This window comes from Podarcis erhardii, assembly GCF_964252035.2.
Source record: "Podarcis erhardii genome assembly, chromosome: 16".
Lineage (NCBI taxonomy): Eukaryota > Metazoa > Chordata > Lepidosauria > Squamata > Lacertidae > Podarcis > Podarcis erhardii.
In genome coordinates this window covers 6,340,341-6,367,859 of record NC_138514.1, presented here as the reverse complement: position 1 = coordinate 6,367,859, position 27,519 = coordinate 6,340,341, and the positions used below count along the sequence as shown (strand labels likewise).

The 27,519-nt window shown below is 48.2% G+C and overlaps 1 protein-coding gene across 1 annotated transcript; it reads right to left on the bottom strand.

Annotated features, from left to right (window-relative positions):
* Positions 1–480: 480 nt before the first annotated feature.
* ADRB3 (adrenoceptor beta 3) lies at positions 481–27,519 on the bottom strand. Its single transcript, XM_081843305.1, has 3 exons — positions 24,479–27,519; positions 6,965–7,031; positions 481–2,268 (listed from the first exon to the last, which is right to left on the bottom strand). Exons 1-2 carry the CDS (start codon positions 26,107–26,109, stop codon positions 6,992–6,994), a joined length of 1,671 nt encoding a protein of 556 aa, XP_081699431.1. The 5' UTR covers positions 26,110–27,519; the 3' UTR covers positions 481–2,268; positions 6,965–6,991.

The window sequence follows — 27,519 nt, the reverse complement described above, 5'->3', positions numbered from 1 at the left end:
AGTCCTAGGCTCTGTGGTTTAACCCACAGCGCCACCTGCGTCCCTACACAGCTGCAGTAGCTCCTGGCAAAATCCTGCCAGATGATGCCACCACTTCTCCTTCCTTCTCCAGGGATGGGTGGGGTTGCCCATGCAGGCACTTCTCCATGGCATTCCGCCACCCATGGCAGCCACATCAGTCTGCCTCTTGGGTGGGCCTGTTGGTCCCTTATTTATACTGACTGGCAGGTGCTACAGCTTCTGTATCTCATTCTAAAATGCCGCCAACTGCTTTGAGACATCAGAACTCACAGGACTCTAACAGTTGTGTAGATCAGGAAATGTCAACAGAAGCAGCTTCACACGCTCCTGACTGGCAAGCTATGTGTGCCAATATTTCCTGCTCTTCTAAACAGCTAAAAGGGCCTTTGCCAAAGCTCTGCTAAGAGGATCCTTGTTCTCCTCTGAAACTGGCTGCTCAACGGAGAGAGAGAGAGAGAGAGAGAGAGAGAGAGAGAGAGAATATGTCCTTATGGGATAGCTTCTTGAAGGCAAATCTGTTGGATTGGAAGAGGCTTGGATGAATTGCATCTGGCCCCTTGGAAGTCGCAGCTATAAGGTGAAATTTTGCAGACAAAGTTGGACCAGACAAATACAATAGATGGATCAATCAGCAGTATAGGGCACAAAAATTCACAGCAGCTAGACTGTCATTCCTCAGTCCCACCCTGGGATTTTGAAACTGCATGAGAGAGAAATCCAGCAAATGCAATGTTTCTGGAAATTATTATGAACCTAATCAGCTGCCTTCTATCAGCAAAGGCTACTGATCCATCTAGCCCAGTGTTGTCTACTCTGGCCGGCAGTGCCTCTCCAGGGTCTCTGGCAGAGGTCAGCTGTCAGCTGCCACCTGATGGGTGAATTGGAGAACCTTGGAACATTCTGGGTGTAATGCATATGTTCTACCATTGAGCTATAGCAGGGTTGCTGCCTAGCCAGGCAGGTGGGAAACAGCCTCGATGTTGCTGAACTGCAACTCCCATCAGCCCCAGCAAGCATAGGCAATGGTTAAGACTGATGGGAGTTGTAGTTCACCACTGGTTCCCTACACCTGCTTTACAGGTTTCAGTCCCTAAAAATCAGCAGGGGAAGCTTTTGACGGCATACTGCTATAAACATTAGCACCTGCAAATTAGCACCTGCAAATCAAACGACCAGCTGAAATGCTGGAAACCCTGAAATGTGGTGATAAGACAGCCCACCCCTGTTTATTCTCCGCCATCACTGCAGAACAACAGTGCCTAAAACAGTCTTCCCTAACCTGGTGCCCTCCATATATTTTATTTTACAGATCCCATCATTTCTGTCCACTGACTGGGGTTGAAGGGACTTGTAGTCCAAAATATCTAGAGAGCATTGGGTTGGAGACGGCTGTCTTGAAGCATGATTCCATATTCACCCTTGTTTGATCCTTGACCATCACTACCAAAACCAATCATGACAAAATCCATAGCCCTACCCCACCTTTGCTACGTTTGCCTATTGGCAGATTAGCAGCAGAGAACCTGGAGCCCTCCAAATACTCCTAACATCCCTGACCATTGGCCATGCTTGCTAGGGCTGCTGGAAGAAGGACTACATCAACGTCAGGAGGGACACACCTTCGCTGCCTCTGTTGTAAGTATGAAACTGCATTAAGGAATGGCTTCATCCAGCCATCATGACTTGCTTAAAGTGTTGTTGTTCCTTCTTCACAATGACTGGCTGCTGGATGAAAGGGGAATTATGACATGTGCATTTCAAAATACCTGAGTCAGCATCAAAAAGATAGACATCTATACATGTCAAGTAAGCACCCATAGAAGCGGCTTATAGCCGGACTATGGATGAAGGACTTGTATTCCCTCAGTGTAAGTTCCATGTTAAACCAGCAGTGAGCATCTTGGGTGGAGAAACAGCATTAAAGGGACAGAACTGCTTCTAGGATTTGTAATTTAACTAGCAAGTTAAATTATAGCTGATGATTCTGGGATCCAGAGTAACTACTTCTGTCCTTTCTCAACCAAAATAACCCCCTCTGGAGTATCCCTATCAGATGACGGCAACTTCCCTGTCTCTGGGGAGCACATGATAGCCATTCCCCAAACTGAACACAAAAGGAACAAACTGGTAATTTTAAAAAGGGAGTTTTTCCTCCTCCTTCTTTTCTGAACACTGATGTAGAGTCAATTATAATTATTTGGCGATCAGGAGATCCAGACCCCTCCTAGCCAAGCTTGCGTTGCTGTCCTGAAAAGAAAGAAGAAAAGGGAGTTTGAAAAGGGAAATAACAGTTTGCTGATGCACGTCAATTCCCATCAAAGACAACAACAGACCCTAATCCAACACAGCAATTTAGCCTGTCATTGACAAATCAAGCCAGGCTTAGGTTTCATTAAGGCAAACAAACACACAGAGCTGGAATCAATAAGCAAGTGTGTGTGAACTGATTGCATAACTGGTTCTTCGGAGCTCCTGGTGGATTTCTCTCCGGGGGAAATAAACCATAAACCATTTCCGTCCCAAGCTAAGGCATAAAGCCAACGAAAGCAAAAGCAATTCTAAGGTGACACACATTTTACTCCAGCAAAATGCTGGCCCCTTGCCACTGTACCTGCAGAGCCGTGAAAACGAGTAAACCAAGAAGACAAGACATCGTGTGCTTCTCAGCACACCTGAGTCCCACTGGGGCAAGGAGCCACTCTTGTGCTTTGGAACTCTCTGCTCACTGATGTTAGACAGACGCCCTCACTATTTCCTTTTAGGCCAGGGGCTGGGGAACCTGAGCCAGGCAAGCCTGCTCCCAGGCAGCAACCGTAAGAACTTTGCCACAGCTGCAGCTGTTTCCAGGGAGAACCCTATTGTTGAGGACAGGGTTTGTGATGGGCAGTTGGCATTTGCGGTGAGAGCAGGAATGCGACTCACAAATGCACGAGGTGTGATTCATGGTGCGCCTGGGTTTTTCCTGTTCTATATCTTTATTCATTGGTTTACCAGATTTATGTTTTGTATTTTTGTGTTTCTAGCTGATGCACTTTTATTGTATTTTGGGGGTGTATTCATCTATTCACCTCTTTGGGGGCCTTGGACAAACAGCAGTATATAAAAAAATTTGATGAGGATTTGACTCACGAGGCCGTTTCTCCCTGAAACCAAATCCACTTCCCCCAGGTCTGATGTTACCGTATTTTTTGCTCTATAAGACTCACTTTTCCCCTCCTAAAAAGTAAGGGGAAATTGTGTGTGCGTCTTATGGAGCGAATGCAGGCTGCGCAACTATCCCAGACGCCAGAACAGCAAGAGGGATCACTGCTTTCACTGAGAAGTGATCCCTCTTACTGTTCTGGCTTCTGAGATTCAGAATATTTTTTTTTCTTGTTTTCCTCCTCCAAAAACTTGGTGCGTCTTGTGGTCTGGTGTATCTTATAGAGCAAAAAATACGGTATATATGGCATCAGGTGAGGGGAAGGAAGAGAAGTTGCTGGATCATAAGGCTGCCAGGCAACTGACAGGTGGCTTGTCTCACCCAAGTGTCAAAGATGGTTTAAAAGGTCTGGCTTATTTTTATCTGCACTTTAAGGGGAAATATACTATGAAGATTTGCCTTTTAAATGATTCTGTGGATTTTAGCTGTCTTTGCTCTACAGCTTTAGCTGGACGTCGCTTAGAGAGCTCTTTGACGAAGAGGCTTCTAAATAAATGTGTTCTGTGGATGCAGGCAGTCACACAACGAGAATGGGGGCCACTGTCCCCAACCGCAAAATTCCTACCCACAACTGCTTTACCCTGACTCCTATCCTCCTTCCACTGAGTGGGAAGGTCTGAAGGGTTCCCCCTCCCATGCATTTTTCAGCTAAATGTGCCCTTTAGAATCCCCAGCCCAACAAGGGAACGGGGCACATTCACAACATTATCATTTAGTTATTATTTTATTCCTTGCATTAATGCCCCATCATTTTCTCCAAGGAGCTCAAGGGGGCATCTGTGGTCCCCCCCCCTCCAATTTAATCCCCACAACAACCCTGAGAGGTAGGTTAGGCTAAGAGGCAGTGACTGCCCTGAGATCACCCAGTGAATGGGTGCTCTGCCAGGTCTGGGTCTGAAACTCTAAGCACAACATTGGATTATTCATATTATTATTTTAATTTATATCCCACCCTTGCTTTTGAAGGAGCCCAGAGCAGAAAACACATCAATAATAAAACATTTTTTGAAAAACAGTGATCTCAGGGTTGCCAGTAACAGTGTCTTTCAGCCATCAAATGCTGGGGTAAACAGGATTTGTTTAAAAAAATAAAATCCTGAAAGTCAGTAATAATTTAAATACATTTAAAGCACATTACTTTCCCCAAAGAATCTTGGGAACTGTAGTTCACCCCCACAGAGCTACCATTCCCAGCAAACTACAGTTACCAGGATGCTTTGGGAGAAGCCCTGTTACTTTTAATGTACTGGGCTCAATTCAAGGTGTTAGTAGGGGCATACAAATGACTCGGGAGCAGAGTACCTAAAACAGTGGCTTCCCCAATTTCAACCATCTCCACAACCAGCTGGTGAAATGGTGGGGGTTTCTTGGTCCCCAGGGGCCTTTGACAGGACCTTTTCAGTGGCAGCTCCCTGTTTGTGGAAAACCTTTCCAGGTGAGGTTCATCTGTCTCCTCCTTTCAGGAGGAATTTGAAAACCTTCCAGGCATTTGACGGCTAAGAAACACTCTTCCTGTCAACCCGGAGATCACTATTTTTAGAATGCTTTTAGATTGCTGTTGTTGGTGTTAATGTTTTTGTCACCCTGGGTTCCTTTGGGAGGAACAGCAGGATATCAATTGAAATAATAATAACTAATAATAATACTTATTAGTCACTCACTACAAACAAAGCACCAAAGCATCTTAAATTAAAAGCCTCAGGCATAGAACAAAATCAGATATGCTTTCCAAATTCCAAATATGGCATTTGGATCCTGGGAGCACTAAGAAGATTACGAGTGTAAGCAGGAAAGATAAAATTCTCTGGGTAAGCTTGAGGACAGAAAGCGCTTCTGATGTTTTCCCTGTACTTACAATCCCTGCCTCTGGACTGCCTTCTTGTCCAGTCCAACATCCACATGCAGTCACCAAAGCTTTAGATTAAGAACTCAGGCTTACAGCAGCCCAAACATCCATCCAGCTCCAACCTTAAAAAACAAAAACTGTCCAGCCTGTTTGTCTCTCTTGAAGGTTCTGTGACTGTGCTGTGGTTCTTTCTCCTGCTGTCTAAAGAATACGACTGGTTGAATTTCTTGAATTCTTGGTAGAAAAGCCCCCTGATCTGATTAATTTGCATGGTTAAAGCAAGGATTGGGAAAGGACATAGCCTGGGGCCAGAACAGTTGCTTTGCATGCAGAAGAACCCAGGTTCAACCTCCAGTAGGACTGTGGGAGATCCCCTACTCAACACTGGAGATGTGCTGCCAATACCGAACTAATAGTCTAACTAAGACAGCTTTCTCCATTCCTGTGCAATATCTGCATCTTACAGCATGACTAAAAGAGCTTGCCAAGAAGTCATTGAGCCTCTTCAAATGAACGGGGGCATGATTCAGAACCCTGGGGGGGAATTAGGGTTCTGAAAAGCACAGGGAGCCCCCACAAGCAGAGGAGGCTCCCCATTTTGTGCAGCTGCCCTCCAACTCAGAGTGTTAACTGTACATGGTATCAGATCACCTAGAGAGGGATTTGGAATCCTGCTTCGTCAGCTGAAGGGCTGGAGCTGAGAGGGAGAGTATTAGCTCTTATATGCAGGAGGTCCCAGCTTCCATCTCCATCTTCTCCAAGTAGTTATGGGAGAACTCAAAGCAGGCATGAGGATCTTTATAACCAAGTTGGTAGAGCATGAGACTCTCAATCTCAGAGTTGTGCCTTCAAGCCCCACCTTGGGCAAGAGGTTATTGCAATGCAGGGGGGTGGACTAGAATCTAGATGACAGTTCTGCCATTCTGTGCTTCTATTCTTTTTTTCAGCCCAAGGACCACAGTTCCTTCTGGGCAGCGATCTCAGGACTGCATGCCAGTGGTGGGTGGAGCCAGAGGCAAAAGTGGGTGCGGTCATGAATGCAGACACTACCTTTGAACAGTAGCCTAGGTTCTACACACATACACACACACAAACATACTTCTCTATCCTCCATCTAGGGCTCAAGCAGGGCTTCTTTTCTGGGGGTACTCCAAGGTACACAGTACCTTGTAAGAAGTATTCAACTGCAAGTACAGTAAGAAGAATTCAACTGCAAAGCAGCCCCAAGGAGAGGATCCCAGTTTATATTGCATGACCAAATATGGCAGGGGTGGGGAACCTTTTTGGCCTACTAGGCTAGATCTTTATCTCCCTCAACACACTCCATGGGCCAACTTTGACACATGGCAATCTAATGATGTCAGGTGATTGGCAGGTGGGTGGTTCTGTCATCCTGTCAAAGTTGGCCTGCAGGGGTGAGGGAAAGTAGTGAGCAGAGTTCAAGTGCACCAGTGAGTTCCCTCCGGAGCACTAGACTGAGCACCGTAAGCAAGCAGGATTGAACCCTCAGTTGATGCACAGGGACTTCAACTGTGTTTTCCAGTCACAGGACCCAGCTGTGTCTCCACCTGCAGCAACCCTTACGTTGCAGATGATGTCAGGTGGCTGGGGAAATTGACCTAACAGGCGAAATTGGGTTCCTGGGCTGGAGGTTTCCCACTTCTGAAATACAGGTTATACCCACTATTGGCCCATCAGTAATTTTTCTGCCACCACTGCATCCTTAGAGCATCAGCAAACAGAACATGTCATCCTGATCAATCTTCTAAGGCAGTCCCTCATATAGCAGATTGTAATAATCTATCCAAAGCAAAGGCAACTGAGTCTGCGTTCAAAGGCAGAATCTATCAAACAACCTGCATATTTGGCTCAGAGTTTCAAAGGGGGATACTCACTGTATTTTCTTTGGCTTCTTCCTTCTCTCACATTCTAGGACAATCTGTCACTTCTTTGGTGGGAAATCTTTTTTTAAAAAAAGAAAAAGGCAACAAGAATGAAAACAGTTTAATTTACCAGTCAGGTTTTTTTCTTAGCCAATCTTTTACAGCATTGAGAACTGGGTCTTGTTCGACGCAGGTGTTTTAATGCACAAGTTGCATCTGATCAGAGCAGATTTGCCCGTGGAGCAAATCCTCAAAGTGTTCTCTCTCTCGTCCTCTGTTTAGTCTGTCATGGGCACATTTCGTATTGTATCTCTTTTATTATTACATATACACCGTATCCCACCTTTCCCCCACGCAGGTGAAGGTGGCCCTCCCCATTTTAGCCTCACAACAACCCTGTGAGGTAGGTTTGGCTGTCTCAGTCTTGACCAGCCCAAGGTCACCTAGCGAGCTTCATAGCTGAGTAGGGACTGGAATCCTGTCCTCCCAAGTCCTGGTCCAGCATTCTAACCACTGTCCCACATTGCTACCCATAAAAAGTCTTCTGAAATTAATTAAGATAAGCTGAAATGGGCCCCTCTGAGGGGTGTGTCCAAAAACTGACAAGTTTTATTCAATGTGTTACTGGTATTCATGTAAGGATGAGGTGTGTCTGAAGAGCTGTCATGCAGAAGATGAGCAGATTAGAACTTGGGGACATCCAGTGGAGCTGAATGCTGAAAGATTCAGGATACACAAAAGAAAGTATCGGGCTCAGAAGGCTTGTGGATAGCAGGCAGCAGCCCGAATCCCGGGGAGTGCAGTTCTGCGCACCCCGGGCTTTGGGCAACTATCCACAAGCCTTCGGAGCCCGGCAGGAGTTCCCGCCGGGCTCAGAAGGCTTGCAGATAGCAGCAAGCTCTGGGAGCGAAGGCGAGGTTGCGCACAACCTCGCCCCCGCTCCCGGACCCGTTCTGGGGGCTGGGGTCAGGGGAAGCTCGGGCTTCCCCCGCCCCAGCCCCGCAGCTAAAAAGGAAGCCAAGACAGCGAGCGGGATCCATCCTGCTCGCTGTCTTGGCTTCTGTCAAAGACTGGAGAGGTTGTGCGTGGCTAAAGAGGAAGCCAAGACAGCCAAAAAAACTAGGTGCGCCCTATGGTCCGGTGCACCCTATAGAGCGAAAAATACAGTACCTCTTCACAAAGCACATAATTAAACTACAGAATTTCCTTCCAGGAACATGGAGGCTTAGACAAATTCATGGAGGATAAAGCTAACAATGGATACTAACCAGGACAGCTATTTTTTTATATATATAATAATTTTTATTAAATTTTTAAACAATAAACAACAACATACATAAAAACATGTTCTTTTTCATTAACCACATTTCATTCTCATCTTTGGACTTCCTCACATTTCTTGTTCCTGCACTCTAAACACATAAATTTTTCTAGCAAATTATTTACTTAGTTCAATTTATATTATATAATTGTCCAATATTGAATCTCAAATTTTAGAGTTTAAATAACTCTTATTCTTTAAAAGTTAATTCTAGGATATTTTTTATCCAAAATTTATCTTATCTTTCAATTACATTTAAATTTATATTCCTTGTTACTAATTTATTGGAGCCATATTGTTACGAATCTTACATCTTTCTTAACATTCGTACAATTTACAGTATTTTTGTAAATAGTCCTTAAATTTCTTCCACTCCTCCTCCACCAGTTCCTCTCCGAGGTCTCGGATTCTGCCCGTCATTTCTGCCAGTTCCATATAGTCCATCAGTTGCATCTGCCATTCTTCCAGTGTGGTCAAATCTTGGGTTTTCCAGCCTTTAGCGATGAGTATCCTTGCTGCTGTTGTGGCATACATAAAAAAAGTTCGGTCCTTCTTTTGCAGACTCTGGCCGACAATGCCCAAAAGGAAGGCCTCTGGTTTCTTAGGGAAGGTATACTTAAATACCTTTTTCAGCTCATTATATATCATTTCCCAGAAGGTCTTCACTCTAGGACAGGACCACCAGAGGTGAAAGAATGTTCCTTCAGCTTCTTTACACTTCCAACATTTGTTATCAGACAAATGGTATATCTTTGCAAGCTTGACTGGGGTCATGTACCACCTGTATATCATTTTCATAATATTTTTTTTCAAGGCATTACATGCCGTAAACTTCATACCGGTGGTCCATAACTTTTCCCAGTCAGCAAACATAATGTTATGCCCTATGTCCTGTGCCCATTTTATCATAGCTGTTTTAACCGTTTCATCCTGTGTATTCCATTTTAGCAGCAAGTTATACATTCTTGAAAGTGTCTTAGAGCTGGATTCTAACAGTTCTGTTTCTAACTTTGATTTTTCCACCTGGAATCCTATCTTTTTATCCAACTTAAAAACTTCTTTAATCTGAGCATAATGTAACCAATCTCGCACTTTATCTTTTATTTTCTCCATACTCTGCAGCTTCCAATTATCTCCATCTTTTTCTATTATTTCCCAATATTTCGGCCATTTGGCCTCCATATTGAGTCTTTTCGGGGCCTTAGCCTCCATTGGTGATAGCCACCTTGGGGTCTTGTTTTCCAATAAGTCTTTATATTTTATCCAGACATTGAACAATGCTTTTCTGACAACATGGTTCTTAAAGGCCTTATGTATTTTAACCTTGTCGTACCACAAATATGCATGCCATCCAAAAGCATTGTTAAATCCTTCCAAATCTAAAACATCCGTGTTTTCAAGAAGCAGCCAGTCCTTCAACCAGCAGAAAGCTGCTGATTCGTAGTACAGCTTTAAGTCTGGCAGGGCAAAGCCCCCTCTTTCTTTAGCATCAGTTAATATCTTAAACTTAATTCTGGGCTTTTTGCCCTGCCAGACAAATTTAGAAATATCTCTCTGCCACCTCTCAAAACAGCCCATTTTGTCCACAATCTGTAGAGTTTGAAACAAAAACAGCATTTTTGGCAATACATTCATCTTAATAGCAGCAATGCGTCCTGACAAGGAAAGCTTCAATCTTGACCAAATTTCTAGATCCCTTTTAATTTCAGACCAACATTTTTCATAATTATCTTTAAATAAGTTCATGTTCTTGGCTGTTATGTTTACCCCTAGGTATTTTACTTTCTTAACCACATTTAATTCTGTCTCTTTCTGAAACCTTTCTGATTCTGAAGGGGTCAAGTTTTTTTCCAAAACCTTAGTTTTTTGCTTATTAAGTTTGAATCCCGCCACCCGACCAAACTCCTGGATCAGTTGCAGTGCCCTTTTGGTACTAGGCTCTGGCTCCTGTAAGGTCAATATTAGGTCATCTGCAAATGCTTTAAGTTTATACTGTTTCGCTCCGACCTGAATGCCCTCCACCAACCGGTCTCCTCTAATCATATTTAAGAGCACTTCCAGGACCGATATAAATAGCAAAGGGGAGATAGGACAACCTTGTCGTGTTCCTTTTTCAATATTAAACTCTTCTGTTACCACATTGTTCACTATCAATTTTGCCTTCTGTTCCGAATAAATTGCCTCTATCCCATTCTGAAACCCCCGCCCCACTCCCATTCCTTCCAAATTTTTCTTCATAAACTTCCAAGAAATGTTATCAAAGGCCTTCTCCGCATCTATAAATATCAGAACTGCTTTTGTGTTAATATTTGTCTGCAGGAGTTCCAAAATGTCAATAATGTTTATTGTGTTTGCAAACAAATGTCTACCTGGGAGAAAGCCTGCCTGGTCCTTGTGAATCACTTCATTTAACACTTTTTTAAGTCTGCTTGCTAAAATGTCTGCAAATATTTTGTAATCCACATTCAGGAGGGAGATGGGGCGGTAATTTTTAAGTTGTGTCTTTTCGGTTTCTAGTTTGGGTATCAACGTGATGAAAGGCTCTTTCCACGACTCTGGTGCCTTCTTCCCTTCCATAATTTCATTACAAACCTCCATTAGTGGGTATATCAAATAGTCTTTCAATGTCTTATAATACTTGGAGGTAAGACCATCTGGCCCTGGAGATTTGCCCAATTGCATGTTCTGGATGGCTTCTTCCATCTCTTGTTGTGTTATTTTGTAGTTCAGGATAGTTCTATTACGCAATGACAATCTTGGTAAACCATTCTTCTTTAAGAATTGTTCTATCTCCGATTCGTCTTGCGGCCCTTGTGTATATAGTTGCTTGAAATATCTCTGGAACTAACCAGGACAGCTATGTTCCACATCCACAGTTGGGAGGCAGTATGCCTCTGAATAGTGACGCGGGTGTCGCTGTGGGTTAAACCACAGAGCCTAGGGCTTGCCAATCAGAAGGTCGGTGGTTCAAATCCCCGCAACGGGGTGAGCTCCGTTTCCTCAGTCCCTGCTCCTGCCAACCTAGCAGTTCGAAAGCACGTCAAAGTGGAAGTAGATAAATAGGTACCACTCCAGCGGGAAGGTAAGCGGCATTTCTGTGTGCTGCTCTGGTTCGTCAGAAGCAGCTTAGTCATGCTGGCCACATGACCCGGAAGCTGTACACTGGCTCCCTCAGCCAATAAAGTGAGATGAGTGTCATAACCCCTGAATACCAGCTTCTGGAGATCACACAGGTGGGGAGAATACTGTTGCACTCAGTTCCTGCTTTCACTACTACTACTACTACTACTACTAATAATAATAATATAATACCCCGCCCATCTGGCTGGGCTTCCCCAGCCACTCTGGGCGGCTTCCAACAAAATATTAAAATACAGTAATGCATCAAACACGCGGGTGGCGCTGTGGGTAAAACCTCAGTGCCTAGGACTTGCCGATCGCATGGTCGGCAGTTCGAATCCCCGCGGTGGGGTGAGCTCCCATCTTTCAGTCCCAGCTCCTGCCCACCTAGCAGTTCGAAAGCACCCCTAAGTGCAAGTAGATAAATAGGTACCGCATTATAGCGGGAAGGTAAACGGCGTTTCCGTGTGGTGCGCTGGTGATGGCTCACCAGAGCAGCTTCGTCACGCTGGCCACATGACCCGTAAGTGTCTCCGGACAGCGCTGGCCCCCGGCCTCTTAAGTGAGATGGGCACACAACCCTAGAGTCGGACACGACTGGCCCGTACGGGCAGGGGTACCTTTACCTTTACCTTTTCAATGCATCAAACATTAAAAGCTTCCTTAAACAGGGCTGCTTTCAGATGTCTTCTAAAAGTCTGGTAGTTGTTGTTCTCTTTGACATCTGGTGGGAGGGTGTTCCACAGGGTGGGTGCCACTACCGAGAAGGCCCTCTGCCAGGTTCCCTGTAACTTGGCTTCTTGCAGTGAGGGAACTGCCAGAAGGCCCTTGGCGCTGGACCACTTAGGGTTGATTGCATTCAAGAAGTACAGTGGTACCCCGGGTTACATACGCTTCAGGTTACATACTCTTCAGGTTACATACTCTTCAGGTTACAGACTCTGCTAACCCAGAAATAGTACCTTGGGTTAATAACTTTGCTTCAGGATGAGAACAGAAATTGTGCTCCGGCGGCGCGGCAGTAGCAAGAGGCCCCATTAGCTAAAGTGGTGCTTCAGGTTAAGAACAGTTTCAGGTTAAGTACGGACCTCCAGAACGAATTAAGTACTTACCGTAACCTGAGGTACCACTGTATATAGAATCATAGAGCTGCAGAGTTGGAAGGGACCACGAGTGTTATCTAGTCCAACCCCCTGCAATGCAGGAATATTTTGCCCAATGTGGGGCTTGAACCCACAACACTGAAATTAAGAGTCTCACGCTCTTCTGACTGAGCTATCCCCATTAACATTTTGTTAAATGAATAAATCTGGTTGGCCACTGTGAGAGCAGGATGCTGGACTAGATGGACCATTGGCCTGATCCTGAAGACCCTTATTACCAGTACATTAGATTTGTTACATTGCATTAGCCCAGCCCACTTTTTCAGTTTGGGTATCACTGCATCGGGATGCATGCATCCATTCATGTAGGTACCCTCTTTCAGTGGCTGACTCCTTTTAGAAAAGTATACGCATGGCTTGCTTCATGATCTCACCTGCAAATCAACCCCCTCAACCCTGTTTTTCCCAGAAAATAAGATCAAACTTAGAACTATGGGCAAGAAGACAGCATGAGATTGATGCAAAAATACCCAACCACAAGAACGAAATGCATATGGCCATCTGTATGGAGGCATGAGGAGGTGAGGGAAAGAATGTAACTGTAAGTACTGGGGAAGTTGGGGGAAATAGTGTAATGGGTTGAAGATGTTGCTGTGGAGACCCCTAGTTCAGAGGCAGAGTACATACTTTGCATGCCTAGGGTTTAAACCTTGACATTTCCAGACAGAGAATGTCAGCTCTGCCAATCAGAAAGGACAGTATTAAACTCCAGAGGTCAATGGTCTGACTCACTTGAAGTGTGTGTGTTGGTGTGGGCGGGATAGCTCAGGCAGTAGAGCATGAGACTTAATCTCAGGATTGTGGGTTCAAGCCCCACGTTGGGCAAAGGATTCCTCCTTTTGGAGGGAGTTGGACCAGATGACGCTCGTGATCTCTTCCAACTCGCTCTATATAGGCTAACAGCTAAAGCTAAATGGTTTGAGGTGGGGAGATCTTCCAGCCCAAGGGCCGCATAGCCTTCTGGGGGCCACACTGACAGTGCGAAAAGCCAGAGGCAAAAGTGGATGGAGCGACAGATGTACATTGTACCTTTGTAATGATAGGTTAATTCCTACACAGCCATCTCTAGTCTCCACCCAGAGTCATTATCGGAGATCAAAGACATGCTCTAGCCAGGCAAAAACACTTGGGGTGCAAAGCAGGGCCTCTGAGGATTGTGGACAAGGTTGGTTGTGTGGTGTAGGGGGAGTAATGAGGGCCAGACAAGAGAGGCTTGGAGGGCCATAGCTGGTCTCAGGGCGTGAGGTTCTCCATCCCCTGATCTAGACAGAAGACCTTCTGGGAACTTCTTCTGTTGCACTGAAGAAATGAAGGGTGTAAAATGAAATAAAGGAATAAATGCAAGTGCTTGTTACAGTGCAATGTAGACAGCTAAGTTCTACTCAGAACAGACCCACTGAAATTAATGAGCCTACGTTAGCTTTGTCCATTAACTGCAATGGGTCTACTCTGATCAGGGCTAGTACTGGAAAAATAACCCATTATTTACATCTTGTTTTTCCAGCTTTCAAAGCAGCATGCAACATGGTATGAGAGGAATCATTAGAAATTAAAGACATGCGCCCTTTTGTGGGGGCATATTTGCCTCAAACCAGAGCTGTCCGTTGAAGAGACAAGGACACAGTCTAGACACATATTGGTGGCCAAGCCTATCCTCCTATAAAACTGAAAGACGCTGACTGTCCCCACTGTTGAACCCTGGTTTTGAGACCTTTTGGAACTTTCTGCTTACAAATGGGGCTGATATTTCAGACTCCAGGAAGAAGATACATTTCAAGATATTCTAAAAGAGTCTAAGAAGTAAGCTCAGTGCAGTGTTAAGAACGGAATGTGCTTTTGTTTCTTTCTTTATTAGTAATGCTATTCTTAATATCTTATTTGCGGACTTTAGTACGCTGAGATGTCCTATAGGCCTATTTTTGACATTTTATATGGACACTGGATGTAAGCGAAGCTATTCTGTAATTTATGCCCAATCTGTAAATGTGTACAGATAGGAAGGGGGAGGGTAAGCGCGGGGGAGGGGGTTGTAGAAGCAGGATAGCTGTGATAAAAATGCAGCTGTTCACTTTTTTAAAAATGCCAGGATAAAAATCAAATCAAATAGCAATAAATAAGTTCTCAGTTCAGCAATGTATGCCAAGACCCTCCTTTTGCTGAAGAAACCACTTAGGCTGTGCACATGTGTAGCCTTTGAAACACACCAAGGACATTTTTTCACAGGCTGCCCTTGCATATAGTGGCTAGCAAGTAAACCCACCTTTGCACAATAACCTAATCTAAAGTGAAACAAAATAAAAAATAAAAAGATTCATTCCAGTAGCACCTTAGAGACCAACTAAGTTTGTTACTGGTATGAGCTTTTGTGTGCATGCACACTTCTTTTGTTTCGACTACAGCAGACCAACATGGCTACCTACTTACAATTAATCTAAAGCAGCAGCTACAGTGGTACCTCGGGTTAAGTACTTAATTCGTTCCGGAGGTCCGTACTTAACCTGCAACTGTTCTTAACCACTTTAGCCAATGGGGCCTCTTGCTGTTGCTGCACTGCTGGAGCACGATTTCTGTTCTCATCCTGAAGCAAAGTTCTTAACCTGAAGCACTATTTCTGGGTTAGCGGAGTCTGTAACCTGAAGTGTATGTAACCTGAAGCGTATGTAACCCCAGGTACCACTGTACTTCTGTGTCATCTGTACACGCAGATGAGCACATTTTCACTAATTTCCACCTCTCAATTAGTGTTTCCACAGTCCTTTAAAAAAAATAATCATTTCCCCCAACCTTTCAAAAGTGAGGAGCTAGAATTTAGTGTGTTGGTATACTATATTGGTATACAGAGTTACTGTACTGCATCCTATTTTGAAGGGGACTAGTAAGTATAAGAAACCCAAGTAAGTTCTCTCTGTGTAGTACTCACCCAGGCAGCAAGTGCTCAAGAAGTACATTACTGGCACAAAATGAATGATACCCAGCACAGCAGAATGCACTTTAGATTGGCAAGTAGCGCGGGCCAGGGATGACTTGGGGATGATGTCATGTGTACAGCACCCCAAAAAAGCACTCGCATCCAGCACTAAATGCACATTGCCATGCTATGTGTATGTGCCCTTTGAGAGGGCTGACCAGGGCAAACACACATTTGAAACGCTGGGCGTGGAGGGTGGAGATGGGGAAGGGTTGTAGCTCAGTGGTAGAGCATCTGCTTTGCATCTGGAAGGACTCTGGTTCAATCCCCAGCATCTCTCACGTAGGGATGGGAGAGATCCCTAGAGGTGATGCTGCCTGCTAGGGTAGACCATGGTGGGCTCAATGGACCAAGGGTCTCACTCAGTATAAGGCAGCTTCCTATGTTCCTCAGGGTCCTCCTCTCACCAGTTCACCCCACCCCAACATGAGCAGGCTTCTCCCACTGACATTTGTGTGAAATGTATAGTTTGGACCAAAGGACTCTTTGCCCGCTGAGATATATTGGGGCTGAGTCACACTCTGAGATGTAGGAAGGGCCAGGGCTCAATGGAAGAGCATGTGCAAAAAGTCCTGGGACATCAGATTAAGAGCTCAGACTTACAGCAGCCCTCACTTTAAAATCCAGCTCCAACTTTAAGAACACAAAAACCAATCCACCCTGTTTGTGTCTTTAAAGTCCTGAGATAGTACTATGCCATCTAAAATACTACCAGTTAAATGTCTTAGAATCTTAATAGGGAAGTCCCAAGTCTGGTTAACTTATATGGCTAAACTGATGAAGAGGCATAGCTCACTGGTAGAGAAGCTGCTTTGCATGTAGAAGCTCCCAGGTTAAACCCCCAACATCTCCAGGTAGGTCTGGGAAAGAGCCCTGTCTGAAACCTGAAATAGAGACACTTCCAGACAGTGTAGATGCAGTGGTATCTCCGGTTGTGGACGGGATCCATTCCGGAACTCCGGTCGGATCCCAAGGTTTCCACAACCGGAGAGACCGCTTCTGTGCATGCATGTGCAGCGGTAGAGCACTTCTGCATGCAGCAAAAACCCAGAAATATACTTCCAGGTTTGCTGCTTACGTATCCTGAAGTTTACGTAAGCTGAGGGATACGTAAGCGGAGGTATGACTGTATTTAGAAAATACTGAGCTGGATGGGCAAACTGACTGACTCTATATAAGGCAGCTCCCAATGTTCCTAATCTCTGGAAAGTATCCCTATAATAATAATAATAATAATAATAATTTATTATTTGTACCCCGCCCATCTGGCTGGGTTTCCCCAGCCACTCTGGGCGGCTTCCAACAGAGATAAAAAATACACTAAAATGTCACATATTAAAAACTTCCCTGAACAGGGCTGCCTTCAGATGTCTTCTGAATGTCAGGTAGTTGTCCATCGCCTTGACATCCGATGGGAGGGCATTCCACAGGGCGGGCGCCACCACCGAGAAGGCCCTCCGCCTGGTTCCCTGCAACTTGGCCTCTCGCAGTGAGGGAACCGCCAGAAGGCCCTCGGAGCTGGACCTCAGTGTCCGGGCAGAACGATGGGGGAGGAGATGCTCCTTCAGATATACTGGACCGAGGCCATTTAGGGCTTTAAAGGTCAGCACCAACACTTTGAATTGTGCTCGGAAACGTACTGGGAGCCAATGTAGGTCTTTCAAGACTGGTGTTATATGGTCTCGGCGGCCGCTCCCAGTCACCAGTCTAGCTGCCGCATTCTGTATTAGTTGTAGTTTCCGGGTCACCTTCAAAGGTAGCCCCACGTAGAGCGCATTGCAGTAGTCCAAGCGGGAGATAACCAGAGCATGTACCACTCTGGCGAGACAGTCCGCAGGCAGATAGGGTCTCAGCCTACGTACCAGATGGAGCTGGTAAACAGCTGCCCTGGATACAGATTTGACCTGTGCCTCCATGGACAGCTGTGAGTCCAAAATGACTCCCAGGCTGCGCACCTGGTCCTTCAGGGGCACAGTTACCCCATTCAGGACCAGGGAATCCTCCACACCTGCCCGCCTCCTGTCCCCCAAAAACAGTACTTCTGTCTTGTCAGGATTCAACCTCAATCTGTTAGCCGCCATCCATCCTCCAACCGCTTCCAGACACTCACACAGGACCTTTACCGCCTTCACTGGTTCTGATTTAAAAGAGAGGTAGAGCTGGGTATCATCTGCATACTGATGAACACCCAGCCCAAACCTCCTGATGATCCCTCCCAGCAGCTGCATGTAGATGTTGAAAAGCATGGGGGAGAGGACAGAACCCTGAGGCACCCCACAAGTGAGAGCCCAGGGGTCTGAACACTCATCCCCCACCACCACTTTCTGAACACGGCCCAGGAGGAAGGAGCGGAACCACTGTATGACAGTGCCCCCAGCTCCCAGCCCCTCAAGACGGTCCAGAAGGATGTCATGGTCGATGGTATCAAACGCCGCTGAGAGATCCAGCAGAACTAGGAAACAGCTCTCACCTTTGTCCCTAGCCCGCCGGAGATCATCAACCAGTGCGACCAAGGCAGTTTCAGTCCCATGATGAGGCCTGAATCCCGACTGGAAGGGATCCAAATGGTCCGCTTCTTCCAGGCGTGCCTGGAGTTGTTCAGCAACCACTCGCTCAATCACCTTGCCCAAGAATGGGAGGTTTGAGACTGGGCGATAATTGGCCATCGTGGCCGCATCTAAAGATGGTTTTTTAAGAAGCGGTTTAATAACCGCCTCTTTCAGCGGGTCTGGGAAGGCTCCCTCACGGAGGGAAGCATTCACCACCCCACGAAGCCCATCGCCCAGTCCTTCCTGGCTAGCTTTTATAAGCCAGGATGGGCAAGGATCCAGGAGACAGGTGGTTGGCTTCACTCGTCCAAGCAGCCTGTCCACATCCTCGGAGGTAACAGATTGAAATTGATCCCACACAACTTGACCAGACAGGACTCTAGCACTCTCCCGCCCCGGCCCTGCTCCCACGGTGGAGTCTACTTCTTCCCGAATCTGAGCGATTTTATCTGCAAAAAAATTTGCAAAATCATTGCAGGAGAACATGTGGCCCGTACTGGGCCCCGATGTTACAGGTGGTTCCGCTAAATTGCGAACCACCTGAAAGAGTCTCCTGCTGCTGTTTTCTGCAGATGCAATAGAGGCGGTGAAGAAAGTCTTCTTCGCCGTCGCTATCGCCACTTGGTAGGCTCGACGTTGAGCTCTAACCCGTGTCCGGTCAGATTCAGAATGAGTTATCCGCCACCGGCGCTCTAGCCGTCTCAACGATTGTTTCATCCCTAGTTATAAGTACATCAGTCACAGGTGATGGGAACGGCTTTTCTATGTCTGAATCCCCAGAAATCTACTGCCAGTCAGACTAGATAATATTGGACTAGTATACAAACTGGTATCCATGCAGATGCTCTCGGACTGCAACTTCCATCAGCCCCAGCCAGCATGGCTAATGGTCAGGGATGATGGATGTTGTAGCTCAGTGACAACTGGTGAGCACCACGTTGGCTAGTCCTGAGCTAGATTGGGTTAGATCAGGTGTGGTGAACCTGTAGCTCTCCAGATGTTGCAAAACTACAACTCCAGTCACCCCTGGCTATTGGCCATGCTTGCTGGAACTGATGGGGAGTTTTAGTCAAACAGCATTTGGAGGGCCAAAAGTTAGTCACACTTGGATTGGATGGACAGATAAAGCCGCCTTCTATGAACCTGTGAATATGAGTTGCCAGGGAGCTACAACCACATCGTGACTCTTCACAAATATACCATAGTTAGAATGTCAATGTTCACCCTGAAACACATGATGGGATGCATCTGCTGGGTGAAGGGTGAATGGCTAATGGTCGGGGGTGTATCCAGCAACATCTGGGGGGAGGGCAGTTTCCTAGAAACAGAAGACAAGCCCTAATAAATTAGTCCAGTTCTCAGAGTGGTTTCAAAGTCATTCCCTATTCCTTGGGAACTCTGGGAACAGAAGCTCTGCAGAAGGAATTGGAGTCTCCTAGCAACTCTCAGCACCCTTAACAAACTATAACTCCCAGTATTTGGGGGGGATCTATGGCTATTTGAGGGACACGGGTGGCGCTGTGGGTTATACCACAGAGCCTAGGACTTGCCGATCAGAAGGTCGGCGGTTTGAATCCCCGCGACGGGGTGAGCTCCCGTTCCTCAGTCCCAGCTCCTGCAAACCTAGCAGTTCAAAAGCACGCCAAATTGCAAGTAGATAAATAGGTACCGCTCCAGCGGGAAGGTAAACGGCATTTCCGTGCGCTGCTCTTGTTCGCCAGAAGCAGCTTAGTCATGCTGGTCACATGACCTGGAAGCTGTACGTCAGCTCCCTCGGTCAATAGAGCGAGATGAGCGCCGCAACCCCAGAGTCGTCCGTGACTGGACCTAATGGTCAGGGTTCCCTTTACCTTATGGCTGTTTGAAGTGGTATAATTGCTTGGTCTTCCACACAATGTGCCCTCATTGCACATTAGCAAGATTGAAACAGGCCACAAATAAGAGACATAGGCACTCTTTAGCACAGGAATGAGGAGACTGTGCCCCGCCCCCAGGTATTGTTGGACTTCAGTACCCATCATCCCTGACCATTGGTTACATTGGCTGGGACTGATGGGAGCTGGAGTCCAACAGCATCTAGAGCACGTATCCCCAAACTCGGCGCTCCAGATGTTTTGGGACTACAACTCCCATCATCCCTAGCTATCAGGACCAGTGGTCAGGGATGATGGGGCTTGTAGTCCCAAAACATCTGGAGGGCCGAGTTTGGGGATGCCTGATCTAGAGGCGACGGTCTCCCCACATCTGTTTTAGTGTCTTGGGTGACAAGGGGCCAAAGGCATCTACAGTATACCACTTGCCACTTGAGTGTGCCAAGCAGAAGTTGCCTGGGGTGAGCAACCAAGATGCAAAGAGATTTGTTCTCATTCATCCTCTTAATTTGTCCCTGGCAGTGAAAGAAGAGGAACGGAGGGACACCAAAGACTGGAAGCTGTCATAGACGATATCTGCTCTGCTTCCCCAAACACAGCAGGGGGTGAGGAACTACCTCATCTGTATTTAAAACACAGATGTGTGAACTTTTGCCTTCGAAAATGACAGCAGCTGCAAGATAACTTGCATAGCAACTCAGTCTACACCAGCCACCTGCATCATGTTGAGGAAGACATACATGGCTCCTGCTGTATAGTATCCAAAGCCAAGCACAACACAATAAGAGACCTACTGGACCGTCACCAAAGACCCGTCTAGTTCAGGATCCTGTTCTCATGGTGGCCAACCAGATTCTGGTGGGAAGCCTGCAAGCAAGACCTGAGCACAGCAAAACTCTCCTCACTTGCGATTTCCAGAAACTGGTAAAGTTGACTCTGTGAGCTGGGAGATGAGTTTAAGCGCCGCAGTGAGATGGGACACCCCCCTGCATTCATCATTTGCTTAATTAAGCTGACATGCTCAACCTCTTGTTGAGGGGCTCGTCCACACTTCCGCTTGACTCGTGCTTAGAAAGTACGGGTCCAAGCAGTTTTCTGTTTGTCCCACATTTTGTAGGCATGGATCCAAGTGGTTCTGCCTTTGCTCTGCTGCTTTCCTGTTATGGTGATTTTATTAGTACACTGCCTATTATAATGCTCTGTATTGTTTTTCTTATGCTCTGTAAAATACGTTCTTAATATTGTACACAGCCCTAGGGTATTTTGATATGGGGTGGTATATATATCTAAATGATGATGATGATAATACCCCTAAAAAAAACACCACTCTTTAGTGCTAAATCAGAACAAATGGCAATCTGTGGAGAACCTGATTGCCGTTTGTTCTGAATCAGTGCTAAACCACAGATTTTCCTGGGGGAAAGGTGTAGGGTAAACTGATGGGTGGTTATACCCAAAGTGAAATGATATTACATTTGAAAGGCTATTGACAGGCATTGGGAATTCTGTAAGGGGTGCAACTTGGAGCAGAAAAAGTGGAGTGGGAGAAGGATTGAGGGCACACAGTCATGCATAGACACATACCACATCTCTGCCAGTGACAGACTTTGGGCTTCCAAATTTCAGTGGCATCCTGTGCAGCACCAAAATTTGGCGCACCCCCCCTTGCCTTCCATTCTAACTCATTGTTGCAGCGCCCCCTGCAGCAACCTCTTTGCCTGGCGCCTAGTGTGGGTAAACCAGTCTTGCTCCCCTAAATCAGCCTCTGTCTCTGCTCCAGATTCTCCCCCTCCAACTTTCTGTACTTTATTTAACAAAAATGGTAGGTGCTCCTATACATACATTCTGTGCAACATATAGAGTATGTTGCCCCCCCCCAAGGTTGTGTCATATTCCCTCCCCTCCAGCTACATTTTCTTTTGGAGGCTGAATTTTACATGCACTGAACGTTTCCATTTTTCTAATATACAGGAACTTGCAGCACAACAGCCAAAGAATGGAAAGTACTAGAACAGGGGTCAGCAAACCTTTTCAGCAGGGGGCTGGTCCACTGTCCCTCAAACCTTGTGGGGGGCCAGACTATTTTTTTTGGGGGGGGGTAAATGAACTAATTCCTATGCCTCACAAATAACCCAGAGATGCATTTTAAATAAAAGGACACATTCTACTCATGTAAAAACACACTGATTCCTGGACTGCCCGCGGGCCGGATTTAGAAGGCGATTGGGCTGGATCCAGCCCCCGTGCCTTAGTTTGCCTACCTATGTACTAGAAAGTTTCAGTAAGCAAAGCCAAGATCAAAACAAGGAGACCACCCAACTACATAAACTCACTGCGGCTATCTACACAGTAGAGACTTAAAACGAAACATGATTGCCACCCCCCACCCAGCCACCCACCTGGGGCTGCATTTCAGGTCGCATTTGCATGTTGCAAATGTTGCAACCCATCAGAGAGGGAGGGGGATGTCTTCACCCAGTGCAAACTACCTGTTGGTTGCAAACCCCTCCCGACAATTCCTATTCAGGAGGCTGTCATCTGCACATGTCAACCAGCTATCTCAAATGTACACACCTCAGCTTAACTGCAAAGTGACCTGGTTTGAGGGAAAACACATCAAACACCAGTATTTCTCAAGGAAGTCCAGGATAGATGTGGATTGTGGCCAATGTCATGTGTACACAGCTTCAAACACCAGTGGTAAGAGCACACTGGAGCCAGAGTAATGATAATGAGCACACAGCTTGTGCCTTCAGCTGTGACACCAGATATGGTTCCTCCCCATCCCTCATTCCTACTCTTGCACTAGCTCCTTTCACAGTCTTGGCTGCACTTATAAACTCCCTGAATCCAGGGGCTATTTACACTGTGCACAGCACCTACCATGGCAATGACACTCTTAATGCTTCCAGGTATTCACTTATATCAAGGGTGGAGGCTAAGTCGACATGGAAAGCAGGATCAGATGCCCCCAATCCATCTTTTCACTTGCTCCTGTGTAATCCATTCTCCTAGACAGGCTGACAGCATCCCCATTGGTAGCTAGACAAATTTGGGACCCCCAACCTTCATGGGCTGGGAGCATTTGGGTCCTGATCTTTCTGAACATAAATATTCAGAGGTCAGGAGGAAAATCCCACCATTTCTGAATGTGGGGCAATTTTCTACAATTCAATTATCTCTGTGGAAAGAGAAACAAATGAAGGAGCCCTACACACACACACCATCATGTTTGAAAACTGCAGGACCAAAAAGAAAAATTGGGGGAACTGACATTGAAAGAAAGCACTGCAGAGGATCTGAGGAAGCTGCCTTATCCCAAATCAGGTCATGAGTCCATTTAGATCAGTATGGTCTACATGGACTGGCAGTGGCTTTCGTGGGATTAAACCGAAAACCTTCTGCATGCAAAGCATGTTTTACCATAAAGTCACAGCCCTTCCTTCAAGTGTGCAGCTCTTTGAAATGCTGCAGTAGAGAAATAGCACAGGAAGCTTCCTTATACCCACTCAGATCACTTGTCCCCAGAGCTCCAGGCTGTCTACTCTGACTGCTTTCCAGCAGAGCTTCCCCGTCACCTGACACCTGACTTCTTTAACCGGAAGAAATGCTAGATTAAATTTGATACCTTCTTCAAGGAAAGCATAAACTCTGAGGCAAGGGTGAGGAACCTTTGGCCCACCAGATTTCACTGCAACTCCCATCACCCCTGGCCATTGGTCCTGCTTGCCATACTGCTTGCCAGTCCATTGGCCATACTGGCAGGGGGTGATGGGAGTTGTAGTCCAACAACATCTGGAGGTCCAAAGGTTCTCTATACCTGCTACACCTGTAAGTCTTAAGAGTTAAGCTCTGAGTAATCAGTCCATGATGCAGCCTTCTGGGCACCAGTCCCAGGATGATGGGTGCAATCCAAAACGCGCTAATTAAGGAGCAAGCCTCATTGAACATACCAGGACTTACTTCCAAGTAAACATGCGACTCCTTCCCTTTTCATTCCCCTCCCACACCACCCTGTGGCACACTGTTGGACAACAAGAGTCAGTGGCGTAGCGTGGGTTGTCAGCACCCGGGGCAAGGCAAGTAATTTGCGCCCCCTAACCCGTGGATTTGCCCTAACCCCAGATGTTGCGCCCGGTGCGGCCGGCCCCCCCTGCACCCCCCACGCTACGCCACTGACAAGAGTACAATATTTACCCCTTCCTCAATTGCTATAGACCAGTGGTGGCCAAACTTTGCCCTCCAGCTGTTTTGGGACTACAATTGCCATCATCCCTGACCACTGGTGCTGTTAGCTAGGGATGATGGGAGCTGTAGTCCCAAAACAGCTGGAGGGCACAGTTTGGCCATCACTGCTATAGACCAAATGTTATGGACTACAACTCCCATCAGCCCCTGCCAGTATGGCCAATGGGCTGGGCTGAAGGGAGTTGTAGTCCAACAGCGTCTGGCAGACACTAGGTGCAGGAACCTTACCCTGCATCTTCAAGACACCCCTCCCTCCGCATCCCACGGACACATTCCTGACACCTACTCTTCCAGCTGCGGGCACAAAGTGATCTGCGTGCCTTGAAGCTGGGCTTCCCGCAGGGGGCGCTGCGCGCAGCCGTGCCCATTGCTGGCGAGGTACAAGAGCTTCGTTTCGCCAGTCCGGCTGCTGGAGCGGCTGCTGGCGCTGCTGGAGCCCACGTCTTCGTCCTCCTCGTCGTCGTCCTCTCGGGCTCCCTTGGCGATGGGCTCGCCCTCCTTCTCGGACGGGGCCCGGGGGCTGAAGGCGCAGGGGCAGCGGCGCAGGTCCTTGGAGACGGCGTGGAGGCGGCGATCGGCGCTCCTGGGGCAGCACAGGAGCTTCTTGAAGGCGCACCTGAAGTCGGGGCTGCGGCAGTAGATGATGGGGTTGAAGGCCGAGTTGGCGTAGCCCAGCCAGTTGAAGAAGCGGAAGAGCTGGTCGGGGATGAGCGCCCTGGCGAAGACCTTGAGGATGTTGGCCACGAAGAAGGGCAGCCAGCAGAGGGTGAAGATGCCCATGATGAGGCCCAAGGTCTTGAGCGCCTTGTGCTCCTTGATGGCCAGCAGGAGCCGGGAGGGTCTCCTGCGACGGGAGCCCTTGGCGGCGTCTTGGAGGAACCTGCCCTTGTCCTTCTCGATGGCGTGCAGCTGCCGGGTGGCCACGGCGAAGACCCTCGCGTAGACGAAGAGCATGACCAGCAGCGGCACGTAGAAGGAGATGATGGACGACAGGATGGCGTAGGGCATGTTGGTGACGAAGTCGCAGCACTGCGGGTCCTCGTAGCAGCGCAGCGCCTCCTCGTCCGCGCCGTCGCGCCACCAGTGGTTCATGATGGGCAGGAAGGAGATGAAGGCGGCCACGGCCCACACCAGGCACACCACGCCGCGCGCGCGGCCCTTGGTCACCAGCGCCTCGTACTGCAGCGGCGCCGTCACGGCCAGGTAGCGGTCCACGGCGATGGCGCACAGGGTCTCGATGCTGGCCGTCACGCACAGCACGTCCAGCGACGTCCACAGCTCGCAGCCCGTGGTGCCGAAGGGCCAGCGGCCGCTCAGCACCAGCGTGGCCCCCGGGGGCACCACCAGCAAGCCCATGATGAGGTCGGCGCAGGCCAGCGAGGTGATGAACACGTTGGTCATGGTCTGCAGGCGCGGCGTCTTGGCGATGGCCACCACCACCAGCAGGTTGCCCGCCACCGTCACCAGCACGGCCAGGCTGAGAGCGGCGCCCAACGCCCCCTGCCGGCCCAGGCTGCCCGCCGCCCCGGAGCAGTTGCTGCCGTTCCCCGACGGCGCCGCGCCCGCTGCCCCCAGCCACGTCCCGTTGGGCGGCCAAGGAGGAGCCATCGCGGCTAAGACGGCGACGGGAGTCAAGCTCGGCGCGCCTAGCTGGAGGCAGCCCCTCGACGGCTTTAGTTCGACGGGCCCGCGCTCCGCCACTGTCGCGCAGGGAGAGCGGGCTCCGCGCGCGTCGGACACTGCTGGCCCGCTGCTTCTGGCTCGGCAGCCCAGCCCATGCTCCTGGGGAGACGGAAGGCGCCTCGGCAGGGACGGCTCCCTCCCCTTCGGTGGGGATTGCGGAGAGGAGGAGTCCTTAAAGGCGCAGGGAGCCTGGAGGGAGAGACGGGACACGCCCCGGGCACAGCTCTCCTGCATCTCCGCCCGACCCCACCCCGAGCCTGCTGCGGGAAGGAGAGCGAGCGGCGCTGACGTCTAACAGGGTGGTGTTTCTTTTACAAAGCCGCCTCTCCCACTGCAGAGATCGACCCGCACCCCAGTACTTTTCAAATTTAAGTTGCACTGATATAGCTGCAACGCGTTGCCCCACGTGCGAAGAAATTGCATTTCCCTCGCATTACTCTAGGGCTCTTCTTGGCATCGATAGTCCTTTACAAACCCTCTAGAATTCAGGAATGGGAGGGGAAGCAAATTTTTGGCTTTCTCAGAGTTGTTGGACTACATGCTCCCATCATCCCTGACCACTGGACGTGCTGGCTGGCGCTAATGGGAGTTCAACAGCCTCTGGAGGGCCGTAGATTTCCCATCTTGGCTGTTCCTTCTAAGACTCCCGGGTTGCAGACCGCTGGAAGGATGGCGCTGGGGCGGGTGGTTATGTGTCGGCCAGCCATAGTCCTACACATCCTCCTACTTTAAAGCAAACGGATTGATCCCCCAGTTTCTCGTTCGCTCCCTCGGGATCTCCCCTTCCGGGGCTTCGGGGCAGAGCCACTTTTCACTGTCCGCTTTTGTCACCTCCGGCCCTTCCCAGCACCACATCGCATTTTAGCGCAAACAAAGCAAAAAGCAGAGGGGTGGGGACTCCCCGTGGGAGAGAAACGGACAGACCCTCGGGTACCACCGACGGTCGGAGTGATGGCGAGGCTGGTGGGCGCTGATGGGTAGCGGAGCGAACCAAGTGTGTCCCCAGAGGCCGAGCGTGGAACTGCGGCATTTCACGGGTGTCTCGCGAATAGAAACAGAAAAGAGAAATGTGCGCATTCACCTCAGCCCAGTGGTAGAGTGAGATAAGGGAGAGGCAGCAATGCCAGGCTACTGTCGGGGGTGCTGCTGTTCAAATCCTCGCTCAGTTTGCGATTTTGGGACTGTCTCTCTCCCAGTCAAACCCACCTCCCAGAGTTGTAATCTGTGCACATGCATTACCAAAATGAGGGTCTACCAGGCTGCGTGTTTTGCATGCTGCTTTATGGAAGTGAGCCGTGCACAACATCCACGTGCCTGGAAGATTTGGGGCATCACATGGCAGAGCAGAGTCTTCAGCAAAGATGTGCTCTCCCAAGCCCACATTCTCAGCTTGTTCACACTCCTGTCTCAACAAGCTCTGTGCTGGCCTGATCGGGTCCTCTGCATGGAAGATGCAAGGATCCCCCAGGCTGGGGAGCTGGCTTCAGGCAATGATGGGAGTTGTAGTCCAACAACATCTGGGGGCCCAAGGTTGAAAAACTCTTGCATAGATACTCTGGGTGGCTGTGCCTGCCCACCTCTGCTCCCCTCTTCCAATTACCGTATTTTTCGTTCTATAAGACACTCCTGACCATAAGAAGCACT